This window comes from Bidens hawaiensis, unplaced genomic scaffold, assembly GCF_021521415.1.
Source record: "Bidens hawaiensis isolate Kalapana, Puna unplaced genomic scaffold, B.hawaiensis_p1.1 tig00021047_1, whole genome shotgun sequence".
In the NCBI taxonomy this organism is placed as follows: domain Eukaryota; kingdom Viridiplantae; phylum Streptophyta; class Magnoliopsida; order Asterales; family Asteraceae; genus Bidens; species Bidens hawaiensis.
In genome coordinates, this window is record NW_027493261.1 from 443,480 (window position 1) to 457,605 (window position 14,126).

The following is a 14,126-nucleotide window of genomic DNA, read 5'->3' on the forward strand; positions in this document are numbered from 1 at the left end:
ATACATAAATAGATAAAAATAATAAGCACAAAATACAAAATAGAAATGCTGGATATTTAATATGAAAAGAAATAACATAGTGGGGCATTATAAAAAAGAATATAAGGTGAAGCACCTAAGCTGTTATTTTATCCATACAATTTTTTAACCTTAATTCTACGTCTTCAAGAATTCATATCCTCAATCATGTCCTTAAAAATGTTCAAGTCTAGTAATCATGCGGCAAGCCAATTTAGGTCGGCCTCTGCCTCTCCTTCCCTCTATATTAATGTTTTCTACAGATTTAACAAGATTTGTCGTCGGTTTTCTTTTTATCATGTTAAAACCTATTTGAATGAAATCTAGTTTTTATTTTCATTGCAAACCAACTGAGTTGGCACATAAATAAATTATTCACAAAAGTCACTAAAATTTATTTATTTTTATAATATTAAATATTGTAACTTGAAAAGAAATAAAAGCAATAAAGTTTCGTTTGATTCTATTTAACGGCAGTACGACATACCAAACCAAACTACTGAAGAACCAGAGTTTGCCTGTCGAGTTGAACTCTTCACCGAGCACCAACAAATATACGGACGATTGTTGGCTGATCCATACAAAGTTATCTTGGTCCCACCTTTGACTTTGTGACCAAAAGTCAACAAGACTTCACACTAACTTCCACCATATAATCCATCATATCATATTATCATGACCCCATAATTTTCTTTGTAACACAATATTATTTGTTTATTATTCATCCCTTAAGTCAGCGCCGGCTCAGCCGGAGGCATATCGTCTAGGTTTAAAAGTCAAAAGTATTTTTTTTTTAATTTATATATATACATATATATGTATAATGTATCATTGATTTAATTACTAGATCATATATGGATAATGAATGGGATTTGCATGCGGTGGTTAGGAGCTGTTCGGCTCCTAACACCGCTTCTTCAGCGGCTATGGATGCGCCACCTGTTGCTGGTGTCGGTACCACTGAGGTTACCTTAATTTCGTTTGATGGACGATCTGATCATGAACAACCGTCGTCCACGTTTAGTAATTTAATTTCATTTTCTATGCAGGATTCTGAGCATCATGGTAGAAAAAGGTAATATATGGTTTGTTGAAGCATAAATGTGTAGCTTATAAATATATTTGTTGGTATATAATACTACTATATATTAATGATCATGTTAATTATGTATGGTTGAAGGAAAAGTAAAAATGATAGAAAGGTGGTTGAGATGAGAGAAGAGGAAGTGAGCAATGATGGATGGGCATGGAGAAAATATGGTCAAAAGCCAATCAAAGGCTCACCTTATGAAAGGTTTGTTTTCATTTGATCATTAAAGTGCGAGTATATATTAAAGTGTAAATTGTGTCAGGTTGATGAATCGGATTTTATAATTTTAAACCGAGTGGCTGACTCATATGGTTAAAATCGTGTTGTGTTTAGGTCGACAATCAACTGATTTGACTCGAATAAAGCGTTTTTTGTAATTCATATCCTTTTAACTGTTTTTGTTTGTTTCTCTCTCATATTCAATTAACAAAATTGAGTTTATATATTTAGCTCCGGATTTGAAAAAAATGAATGGAAAGAACATAAATAGCTAATTAAATAAAGTTGTTGGAAGTGAAAAGTTGATGAAACGGGTCAAAAGGAAAATTAATTTCACTTTTAACAGTTAGATGAAATAAAATTCAAAATATTTAACTTTTAACTTGTAAGTCGTAACATTTTTCATCTTTTAAATCTAACTTTTAACTTTTTAAAAACCTTTAAATGGGGTAAGATGTCGTGTTCATGTTAAGTAGTTTTAATAGACGAGCCGTGTTCACCGATCCAAAACTTTTTTTGTTGTTGCATTCTAGTCGTGCAAGTAATTGTCGCCCTTATTATGTATACATGAGTAATAAGTATGATATGTATATATTTATTTATCAAGAGAGTGTTAAATAATTAGTGTTTGTAAATTGACAAGTTGAACATGATAAGAATTCTATCATTTATACGAATCTAAATTCGACTTTAGTACTTGCGAGTTAACTTAAACATGAATAAGTCAACCCATGAATCCGTCACTCTACTCATAAGTTTGACGCTTTTACGTCAAAAGTTCTTGAGGTTCGATTCAAAACGGGTTCGGACACATTCAAGCTAAACCAATCTCACGTTATTTCATATCTTTTAGGAAATTCCAGTATATAGTTGTATAAAAATGTTTATCACTTTGTATAACGTCAAATATCTTAGACTATCCACAACACAACCATCCTTACATCATTTGTGGTGAGGTGGCATGCACATGTGAGGCGTGCATCATTGAGGCACCCTCAATTAGTGGGTATGTACCGCCCTTGGCTACGTGCGAGCCAAGGTAAAAATGTGTGAGTAAAAGGTTGTTAGCTGACATGGCATTATGACTATTCGTTTGCATGTGAGAAGAATAATGAGTCGTAGCATTACAGACAGTCTAAGTACTATATTACTAATATTAGTTGATTAATAATTTAATAAAGGTTTTTACTTATTTAAAATGTTTGGGTATATAGAATTTATTACAGGTGCAGCACAACAAAGGACTGTTCGGCAAGGAAGCGGGTGGAGCGAAGCCCCGCAGACGGGTCCACTTTTATCGTTTCATACTCCGGTAACCATCTGCACCCACGACCTACCCGCCTCAGCTCTCTCGCAGGCACCACCAGGAGTGCCACATTTAGTCCGGTGGCCACCGGGTTGCCTGAACGGCCTGCATGCTCTTCCTCATCTCAGGCGTCTACATCTAGCTTTTCTCCCGCGACGTCACTGAAGGAAGATGAAACTGAAATGAATGATGAAGATGTTCAAGAAGTCAAGTTATGATGATTTAGATTGTGTTTACATTTATTGGAATGGTAAAGTTTGTATAAAGTATTTTAGTTTGGAGTTGTATTGCATAATACTTAGAGCTATTATTAATTATCAACAAATAAAAGTAGTCATGTTTAACTTTTTATTTGATTTTAATAAAAGTTTAGACTGCACTGCTAACTATGGTTTTGAGAAAAAAGATGTACCATAGTCCATAGAAGCTTAATTAGTTGCGTGACTAACATGAATTTTAACAGGTTTGCGGGTTGAATAGATGCTTATAAAACAGAAGTAAGAACATGAACATGGACACTTTTATAAATGTTGGTAATTTTAGTTTTATCAACATGTATTTTAGTATATTGGGTTAACTTGTCGATAGAATAAATAGCATTAGAGGTTAAACGAGTTGGGTGTCTTCGAAGTGCGGGCTTGATTTAATTCTAGATGTTATTTGAGTTTTGTTAATAAGACTATGTAATTAATAACTTGGGCCTTAAAATGTTATGTGGTGGGCTAATAATCAATTGGTTGTTTGGGTAAAGCCCATGTACATTAATCTTAATTAAGATATGATGGTGGATGGGTGGTCATATATGGTATGATCAATCAATCGATTAGAATATAGAACAGAAGGAATCTTACTATTTTGTTCTTGAAAGAATTCACAACATACAAATTCAATTCCAATAACGAATCTTTGTCTTATCCGATAAATCATACAAGTATAACTTGTGAAATAGGTTAATCTGAAAATTCTCATACGATTCAAAGATAAATCCAGGATTTATGAAGATAAATCAAGATCACAGGTTTGAATATTAAATTTAAACAGCAATAAATCATTTGAACGTCTTTAAACTTAACCGGGAATGGACAAAACAAAATCTTGGTTGTGGGGTGGAGATGCATCGGGAACATTCTCAGTTCATTCGCCTCGTGAACTTACGTCGAATACATCACCTTCGGTTAAGTCAACAACAAATATTCGACGGTGAGAATGGCCCTCTATCAAAGTGATATGCTTCGCTTAGAAGTTAAAACGAATCAAAATTGTATTCCACCCGTCTTCCTACCTTGCTGCTCGATGGTAGTGGAAAATGAAGACCGTGGAATAACTAGAAGGAGAGTTTTGATGCCTACCATTATTGTTCTCTATTAGTGATCTTAGGGCTGTCATATTTACCCGAAACCCAACAACCGACCTGAGAAAACCCATACCCGAACTAACTTGAGCCCAAAGAACATAAATCGAAAAAAGACTGATCCAAACCTGAACCGAACTAATTCGGGTTGGTTCTTGGGTCTGATTTAGTGGTTTCGAGTCAACCCGAAAAACCCGAATAAATTTTAGTTTTAAAACCAAAAATATTTAATGTATAATAGGCTAAACCTTAGCCACTAAAGCTATTGTAATCTGGCCCTAACCGACTGTTGTCATTCCACCTATTATGGATTGACTGTTTATTGTTAATTTATGCTTTCCCTTTTCGACTATTAGCAACCGTAATCGAACAACCAATCACACCTTATTAAAGACGATTATTGTTGGACTTATTTTACTTTTCTTTTGAATTGTTTATCAAGTTATATGTTGGTTCGCTATTTGGTTATTTATATTACGAGCAAAGAAGAATACGTTGTTTTAATCTTAACATTTTTTTTCTATTTTTTTTTGGATACTCCAAACTTGATTAATCAAATCCGAAAAAACGCGACCCGACGACCCATATCCAAATCCAAAACAATAATATAACTAACCATAACCAAAACTTATTCACAGCTTCCATCAACGCAGTAACCGATCTATCACCGAACCAAACCAAACCAAACCAAACCAAACCAAAATGTTTCTCCGGCGGTTCGCTCGGCCATCGTCCTTACTGATGATGTCCAAACTGAAGGAAACAACCGGAATCGTGGGCCTGGAGGTGGTCCCCAACGCACGCGAGGTATTAATCGGCCTGTACACCAAAACCCTAACCGAGATCCAACGAGTCCCGGAGGACGAAGGCTACCGGAAGGCCGTCGAAAGCTTCACGCGCCACCGCTTGAAGGTCTGCGAAGAGGAGGAAGACTGGGAGGTTATTGAGAAGCGGCTTGGCTGTGGTCAGGTTGAAGAGCTTATTGAAGAGGCTCAGGATGAACTCAAACTTATCGATAAAATGATCGGTACGCCTTCCGGTTAATTGTTTACTGTTTGATTGACGATGAATATTAGGAATTAGGGATTAGGTTAACAAATAGATGTTTTTAGGTTAACAAATTTTACAGCATTCAAATATACGGGGAAAGTTAATGTACAAATTAAATTAATGTCCTAACTGTGCGAATCAAGTAGTGTAATTATATATCTCAGATAACACTGATATCAGTGTTTTAAGTCTTAATTGTCAATTTCTAGTGATAGTGATTCAAGTCTTAATTAGTTTTTACTTGCTACATATGTTAGTGTTTTGTAAGTTGCAAAAGATTAATTTGTTAATGGTATATTCAAAGTTATTAAAAGCTCAAGCTTCTTGCGCTTAGGCCATTTTTCTAGGTGAGGCTCAATATATGCTTATCTAGTTTGTAGGCCCTCGCCTCTTGAAGTTAACGACGCCTCTTTTGGTTTAGATGACGGATCAAGAACGTTGATCTTATAAACCTCTACTATTTATTACTTTTTGATATTTGGTGTTTCAATTCTTGCTACTTTACTTTGAACATTTTGTTATTTATGTTTTGGAATTACATTAAATCTTGACTATTTATAACTTTTGGTACTAATTAGATGGTATTCCATGTTATATAATGGCCTTTGTTTATTTTATATGAAGAATATTATCTTTTTTCTAATTCATAATTTATTTTAAAATTTTTTATTTAAGTGCACTTTATTTTCTTAGGCCCTCACTTTTTGCGCCTTGCGCCTATGCCCCAGGCGAGGCCTATGCACCTTGAGTGTGTATAGCGTCGTTGATAACCATGCTGATATCTCACAGATTGACCGATATCCGATATTTTTTTGCATTAGCTGCATGGCTAATAATTAAGCTTATGAAATTGAGGCTGGTGATGGATTTAATAGGTCATATGATTAATGAATCTAGTTACTGATGTTAATATTTGAATATTAAGTTTGAAAATCAAATTGGATTAAATGTAGGTTAAAATGTTGACAAATTAATTGTCAAATTAGTTGTTTCAGGTACCAAACAAACAATCGAACACGAACATTTAACTGAATGAGTTTCTTGTTCGTTAAGAAAATTAGCGTGTCCGTGCTCGTTTATGTTTATTTTTTAAATATAAACGAAAGAGGTTTTCTTGTTCGTGTTTGTTTGTTAAGAGAATTAGCGAGCTTGAGCCTTATTTGGGAAGATAGTATAGGTTCGTTTAAGGTACTTCTCACGAGCTCTAGCTGAGCTTTGATTTGTTTAGGGTTTTCTCAAAATATAGAAACATAGTTATAAGTTCAAATAAATTAGTTAATAACTAATAAACGAGTCGAGCTTGAGCTTGAAAAGACGACTCACAAGCTGAGCTCAAGCTTTAAAAAGAGAGCTCGAAACGAGCTGGCTCAGCTCGGCTCGTTTACACTTCTGGAGGTTAGTGATGGGTTTCATAGGTCATATGAATTTAGTTACTGATATTTTTCTTTATATTAAGTTTGGAAGTCGAATTGGATCACAAATAGGTTAAAATGTTAACTATGATGCTTCAATGGTGACTGTTAGCTTCAGAATCTGAGTTTGCTTTCTGAATCAATTGTCAAATTAGCTGTTTCAGGAACGGAACAAACGATTGAACACGAACAATTAAACGACCGAGATTTTCTTGTGTGTGTTTGTTTGTTAAGAAAGTTAGTGTGTTGGTGTTCGTTTATGTTTGTTTAGGAATAAGCAAACGATTTATGAAAGTAAACAAACAAACTTAGATGAAGGAACATAAACACGCATGCGCTAATTAAAAGTACTCGTTAACATCAATATTTGGGCCTACAAATTTCATAAAACTAGTTATAAATTGTAAGAGGTGATTTTCTAAGTTCATAAAACTAAACTATTTTGTAGCGGGTCTAATTATTCTAATGAATATATAAATGAACATATACGAACGAACATAAACTAAAACAAATGAACAAATGTAAATGAACGAACGAGACATGTGTTGATTATCGTTCGTTTAAATGATATATTAAAAGCCTTCGCTTCTTGCGCCTACATTCATTTTTCAGGCAAGGCTCAAATGCTCAATAAATGGGCTTCTAGTTCCTAGGCGAGCGCATCGGCATTGCCTATGCCAAGAACATGACAACATAAAAGCCGAACAAAAGAAATGGAAGGGTTGCTATAGAAACTTAGATCTGGAGAAGTCAAAGGCTTTAGATTGATACATTTTGTTATTCAAGTTTTGGAATCACATTTGAATCTTGACTAGTTTAGAACTTTTGGTACTAATTAGATTATATTAAATGTTATATAATAGCTTTTGTTTATTTTATTTGAAGAATAGTATTATTTTTCATAAGCATAACATATTTTAAATGTTTTATTAAAGTGCGCTTATTTTTCATCAGGCTCTCGCTTTTTTTGCGCCTAGGCCCTAGGCGAGGCCTATGCGCATTGAGTGCGCCTAACGCATTTGATAACTATGGTTTAAATAAATGTTGAAAAGAACCTGTTCATGTTTGGTTGTTTATTATATAAATGTACATAAACAAACTTCCGCCAATTGGTTCGCCGTTTATAGGCCTAAAGAGGTTTGATAATGCTATCATAGACTTTCATCTAAGCCTTATTATTTTTTGGTTAAAATTTGGTGAAGTTTACTATGTTTGTTCATTTTTTGTTGGTAACAATGATTAGAGATGAACAAGTAAAGGTTAATTGCTAATTTAATGTGCATTCTATGTTTTCATTTATGTAAATCTTAAAATATTAAGTTATTTAAGATTTACAAGGTTTTATGATCTTGTTCATTCTTAAACATGATCATTTCTACTAACATATTTTTGTATAAAATTGCAGAGTGGGACCCATGGGGTGTACCTGATGACTATGAATGTGAAGTAGTTGAAAACGACGCTCCTGTTCCAAAACACGTGCCACTGCACCGACCCGGTCCGCTTCCCGAGGAGTTCTACAAGACGTTGGAGGCTCTCATGAATGATAAATCGGGTGCTCTTCCCAAGAAAGATGAGCCGGCGGTCCCCTCAACTTCTCAATGAGCCTGAGCTTGAGCCCTGCTGGTTCAGGTATTTGGGCGTTGTTTCTTTATCTGAAGCAAAAGGTTTGTTTCTATTTATAGAATGTTGAATCTTTACCTTTCAAGGACTGCTGTTTGTGTTGTCTAAAATCTGAATAACCATGTGTTTGAGGTCAAGTGTTTTATCTTGCCAATGCTCGAATTTAGGAGTTTAATAAACACAAAGTATGAGGATATTTTGGTGTTGAAAGTTTATTAAAAATCTTCATTGTTTCTGATTGAATTTTGGTTTTATATTTGAAAAAATGTTCGGTCAGTTTGTTGATTTAAGTTGACACTAAAATAAAATGGAAAGGGGTCAAATGGGTTGAAACAAAATTATGTTCAAGGTTTAGCCTATAATAATTTAGAAACTTTTCAAGTTCTACCATTTTAGTGTTAGGGATGTGGTATGTTTCAGTACTCTTTTAACATTTCTGTTGACTTAATGTTTCGTCAAACCCGAGTTTCATTTGACTGAGTTATGGTCAAACTTTGTTTCTGGTTTTTGATCCTTCTGATCAGATCAAAGAAACACATCAAACTACTGCTGTTGACTTTTGTTACCGGTAGTGGTAGGAGGAACATAATAGTGCTGACTGGTGGTGATCTGCACAAACAACAATCTCTCTAGTACCCACACTGACACACAAAACACAAACAGAAAATAAGAACACATGATTTTTTAAATGGTTTAGTCCATTCTGACCTACATCCATGGCCGCACCGAAGTCTCGTACTCGAACTGGCAAGAACGGCCCAGCTTGCTGGCTGACTATTACCTGCTTACTTACTGGCTGACTTGGCAGCTGCCTTGAAAGCCTATTCCGATGGCGAGCAGTTACGATGGCTCCTTCCTAAATAAGTTAAGTTATCTAAAAGTCAGTCTTTCTGGCTGAATTATTCGTCACTGCATATTTACAAAACAGGCGCGGCGATCAGTTGGACCTTTGAATCATTAACATCTCTTTTTTTATTGACTTCCTCCTTTTTTTATCCGCAGGAGGTTCACTTCAGGTTGCTGTTCAAATGAGTGAAGTTATTGAATTCTAATTAGACCTAACAAGAACAGAATCACGCTCTAGCTAAGCTGTTCACCTCAGTAACGCGTGGGAATCTGCCGAACTTATTACAAGAAAACCCCTTCTTTATGTTTACTTCGGGGGTTCTCCTCCATCGGTCAATGTATTCTTACTTACCGAAAAGAAAGACTAGTTAGGTACCGTAGGTAGAGCATATTCCAACACTTCGGATAACCACTTGACATTGGCACCTTGGCCAGGTAGATCCGTCCCACTCCCAGTAGTAAGTCGTCGGCATATCGCGCGTAACAAATCCTTATTAAGTAATGGCTTTTTAAGGGGGCCAGCTTACGGGCCAGGCCTCTTCTCTTTGACCTTGTATATGTTCATAAATGGGTGTGCACCTCCAGAGGGGGGCCGGCCTCCCACTCTCTTATCTTATGCAGTACTAGCTCTGATCTCTCTTCAGCAGTTGCAGTACGAGTCTTTCATTCATCTCCTGCCCTTTATAGTCGTAATCGCTAGAAACTCTACTCGCCAGTGTCATCCTTCCACACAAGTTCTACCTACGCTTCCCGGTTATAAGATCTGTCTATCTATCTGCCTAGCTTTGGTAGATTTCCCCCAACGCAATCCACAGAAATTCCACGAATCCCTTGGTGGATAAGTCCGACGACTCAGCAGCAGTGCGGAATTTTCTTTCCCCACAAGCACCCCCCGGCTCAGGGGGGACCAGAAAAGGTCTTTCGTTTTCCCCCCTTAGTCGGCCCTTGCCGCCTTCCTTAACAAGCCCTCGAGCCTCTACATACTTTTAAAAAAAGGTAAAGCCAACAGACATAAAAAAACTGGTGCTATTGCGGCTACACCTCCCGCTTTGTCAGGTATAAGACTTTCACGGGAATTGTCTTGATCGTCGGATATCTTTGTTAAAATAAAAAAAAGGAAGAAGTGTTATCGCCTGCAATTCTTCCCAGTATGGAATGAGTAAAGAATCAAGCTAGCCCTTGGTAAATTTACCAAAGACGAAAATGATTTGTTTGATATTATGGATGACTGGTTACGTAGGGACCGTTTCGTTTTTGTAGGCTGGTCCGGCCTAAGATGTCTCCGACGCAACTCCCCCGGCAAGAAAAACTTGATCTATTTAGATTTTTTTTGCGGGTTCGGGCTCTTTAAAGTGAATAGAAGCAATTCCTTTTATAAGCTTGAAAATAGGCGCTGTAAATCAATTCAAATAGATAGGGGAGTTCCGAACCAGCAGGCCGATAGTAATACACTGTGTGGGACGGAGTAAGGGCCCTTATCCGCCCCTACGAGTCGTCCGGCAGAAAAGACTTTCTGAATGGAGTATCTCTCAACGAGAGCCTCATTCTGTCTAGAGGAAATTTCTTAGGTTTAGGTGGATCCGGTTGATTATGCGATTCGGTAGATGATTCGGAAGTTGGTTCAGCGATAGATGTAGTCGATGGGCTAAATCGTCGAACTCCTCATTGCCCCAATCTTCCCTGTAGGCTCCCTGCTCCGCCAGCGCCAACCAACTTTTCTGACTCTGGTTAGTAGCTCTATACTTTCACCCGCTTGAATACCTTATCTTGCTGTAAGTGAATTAAGGTACTTTACTTGTCTCGTTAGAGAAAGGCAGCGAAGTAGAAAGCGAAGCTGGAGCCTTAGCTGCCTTGTCAAAGGAAAGCAAAGGTTGAGCCAAGCTACTTGTTCACTCTGGGTCCCATCGATTATGGTGTTAAAGATTTACAAAGCCCTGTTTTTGTGAACTACAAATTGGGGTTGCCTAATAGTCTAATACACAAAAAATGGGCCACAGAAAGGAGCTGAAAATAGATTCTGTTCAATCACAACTCTGCTCGAAACAAAGATTAGGGCCGGCCTCCCTTTGCATTTGCAGCCGAACGACTCAAAATTTTAAAAAAACCTGGGAACTAAAAGACCCGGACCTTTTTGGACCTTTTTGGACAGGCCATCAATATGCATATAGTGTTGTCCTTCCCCATTAGGTTGAGAGTTTGAGTTTCATTATAGATATTAGTGTAGATTTAGGAGTAAGATTACACAGGTGCATGTGTTTGCATTAAAAAAAAGGCTATAATAATAGAATTATAAAGTAAAATACGTGAATTTTGATTTGTTCATTTCTCCTGTGTAGGGATGAGCAAACGGGTTGCGTACCAGGACCGAATTTGGTACCAACTTTTTGGGTTTTCGGTACCAGTTATTCTCGAATTTTGCCTTATGTACCGGTTCTAAACTGTAGCTTTTGGGAAGATCGGTACCGAGCTCATCCCTACCCTTGTGTGTGTATGTATAGTATCATAATATTTTGGATTTTAGTTTTTGTAATATTATATTTATATTTTGTATTGAATATGCATGCAATGTTCTTGTAAGCCACACCATGCTTAAGTTCCATTGATGAAAAAGAATTGATAATTATCAAAGCCCAAGAGATTTTAAACAATTTTATTAACGACTATTTTTGTGTAGACTTTTTCACATATTAGGCTATTTGATTACATGCTTAAGATCGGTTTCATGCTCCTGTGGCTTAACCTATGAGTGTTCATACGGCGTTGAAGCTGATTTTCATAAAAATCTGAACCGAACCGCTAGCTACAATTTTGAAAATGACAATCTGAACCGATATGATACAAAGTCGTCGTCTTTTTTTTTAATAGTTTGAGAAGACTTATTATGTGATGGCTACAATACTAACAATATAAAAAAGACTAGTGGTAAAAAAATAATACATTTTATTTACAAATTTCAAGCAAATACAAAAATTAGGTTACACATGGTGGACAATTCAAAGATAATACTTATTTGGTGCCATGTAGAGTTTGTTGTTTACTTGTTTTATTTTTTCAAAACCTCACCTTATAACTTCTACAATCTCTCCATTAATTCTTTCATATCTAAGCAAAATCACAAACATGGCGATTATAGTTTTGTATCCATGTCCCGGCTATGGGCCACCTCGTGTCAATGGTGGAGCTCGGAAAACTTATCATCAAACACCATCCTTCTTACTCTATCGTCGTTCTCACTCTCATTCCCACCTTTAACACTGGCACAACTCCCTCCTATGTCAGCCACGTCTCTGCCACCTTTCCCGTGATCACCTTCCATCACCTGCCAGATATCCCTCTTGACCTCCAACTTTTACCTTCGATGGAAGCCATCATCTTTGAGCTTATTCGGCAAAGCAACCCCAACGTCCGTCTAGCTTTAAAATCTCTCTCTTTATCTTCTAACATCACTGCCTTTGTTATCGACCCTTTTTGCACGTTGGCAATGCCTGTGGCTAAGAAGTTTAACCTGCCTGTTTACTACTTCTTTACTTCCGGTGCATGCTGCCTTGCACAATTTCTTTACATTCCTACACTTGACAAAACCACTACTAAAAGATTTAAGGATATGAATACGCTCATCCATTCGCCTGGGTTGCCACCAATACCTTCGTCGGAGATGGTTGCCCCACTTCTTGATAGAACCTCTAGTGTCTATTCCCATTTTGTGGAATTATGTGCACAATATCCGAAATTAGATGGATTCATTATAAACACGTTTGACTCACTGGAGCCAAAAGCAATTAAAGCAATAATTGACGGGGTTTGTGTCCCAGATGGACCTACGCCACCGCTCTATTGTGTTGGACCTTTGGTGGCGATTGGCGATGGTGGTTCACACGAGTGTTTGGATTGGCTTGATATGCTACCTAGTCAAAGTGTTGTGTATTTGTGTTTTGGGTGTTTGGGTGTGTTTTCGAGTAATCAGCTGAAGGAGATTGCAAAGGGGCTAGAGAATAGTGGACTTCGATTTCTTTGGGTGGTGAGAAGTCCACCATCAGACAAAACAGAAGACCGTTTCCTGTCGCCACCAGATCCGGACTTGGATGTATTGCTACCAGAAGGTTTCTTGGAACGCACAAAAGACAAAGGGCTCGTGGTAAAACAATGGTCCCCGCAAGTGGCTATTCTCAACCACAAGTCTGTTGGTGGGTTTGTGACACATTGAGGGTGGAACTCAGTATTGGAAGCCGTGTGTTCTGGGGTTCCCATGGTGGGGTGGCCGTTGTACGCTGAACAAAGATTCAATAAGGTTGTGTTGACCAGTGATGAAATGAAGTTAGCACTACCGATGGACGAATTAGAGGGCGGGATGGTGACATTAGTGGAGGTGGAGAGGCGGGTTAGACAGTTGATGGTGGCAGATGATGGTAAAGCCATTAGGGAGGTTGCAATGACGATAAAAGAGGAGGCTGCGATGGCATTGAGTGACAATGGGTCTTTTATTGTGGCTTTGTCAAAGTTAGTTGCATCATGGTAGCAGTTAATGTCTATTAACTATACCACTTAGGTTATCTTGTATATTTCACTCGTCATATTACTACACTAGAATACGACAATAAGACCATCTTCAACACTACCAATCGAAGATGACACCACGTTGGCCATCCATGGTGTTTGTGGACGTACACGCAACAGAGAAAATGTTTGTGGGTGTCTGTCTATCTTGCAGTTTTCGTTTCTTTATATGAATTCTTGGTAATAAAAATGAGACATAAAATGAAAATGAGTGATTGCGGGTCTTCCTATATGGCTTGTCAAACTTAGTTGCATCATGGTAGTCGTTAATGTATATTAAGTTATTAACAATACAATTTAGGTTAATGACGAATACTAATGTAGTCAAGTTGCAAACAATTAATGTAGTCATGCTACAATAAGACCATCTCCAAGTTATCAAACGAATCGAGAGGGTTAAGCATGGAAGGATCGTGAAGAAACATGGAATGGATCCGGGTCGGATTCATGCCGATGTTCCCTGGTCTTCGTGATGAACGAACCCACACCTTCATCTTCTCTCCGGTTGCTCAAGATCTGCCATGGAAAAGTGGGGAAGTGGAGGTGACTGCTAAGAGTTTTCCTTTTTTTTACTGACACAAAAATATGTTGGAGGCCAAGGGTCCAAAAAAAATCCTTCAAATGAAAGATTAATGCTCCTTATATATGAACTTCATA

The 14,126-nt window shown here is 37.3% G+C and overlaps 2 protein-coding genes and 1 pseudogene across 2 annotated transcripts; all 3 read left to right on the forward strand.

Moving 5' to 3' along the window:
• Positions 1-872: 872 nt before the first annotated feature.
• LOC143562694 (WRKY transcription factor 22-like) lies at positions 873-2,851 on the forward strand. The gene is made up of 3 exons (XM_077050433.1): positions 873-1,093; positions 1,199-1,312; positions 2,554-2,851. The coding sequence occupies exons 1-3, from the start codon at positions 873-875 to the stop codon at positions 2,849-2,851; spliced, it is 633 nt and encodes a 210-aa protein (XP_076906548.1).
• Positions 2,852-4,653: 1,802 nt separating this feature from the next.
• LOC143562714 (putative NADH dehydrogenase [ubiquinone] 1 alpha subcomplex subunit 5, mitochondrial) lies at positions 4,654-8,289 on the forward strand. Its single transcript, XM_077050450.1, has 2 exons — positions 4,654-5,011; positions 7,852-8,289. Exons 1-2 carry the CDS (start codon positions 4,687-4,689, stop codon positions 8,049-8,051), a joined length of 525 nt encoding a protein of 174 aa, XP_076906565.1. The 5' UTR covers positions 4,654-4,686; the 3' UTR covers positions 8,052-8,289.
• A 3,509-nt stretch (positions 8,290-11,798) lies between these two features.
• On the forward strand, positions 11,799-13,556 carry LOC143562688 (UDP-glycosyltransferase 88B1 pseudogene; annotated as a pseudogene).
• The last annotated feature ends 570 nt before the right edge of the window (positions 13,557-14,126 follow it).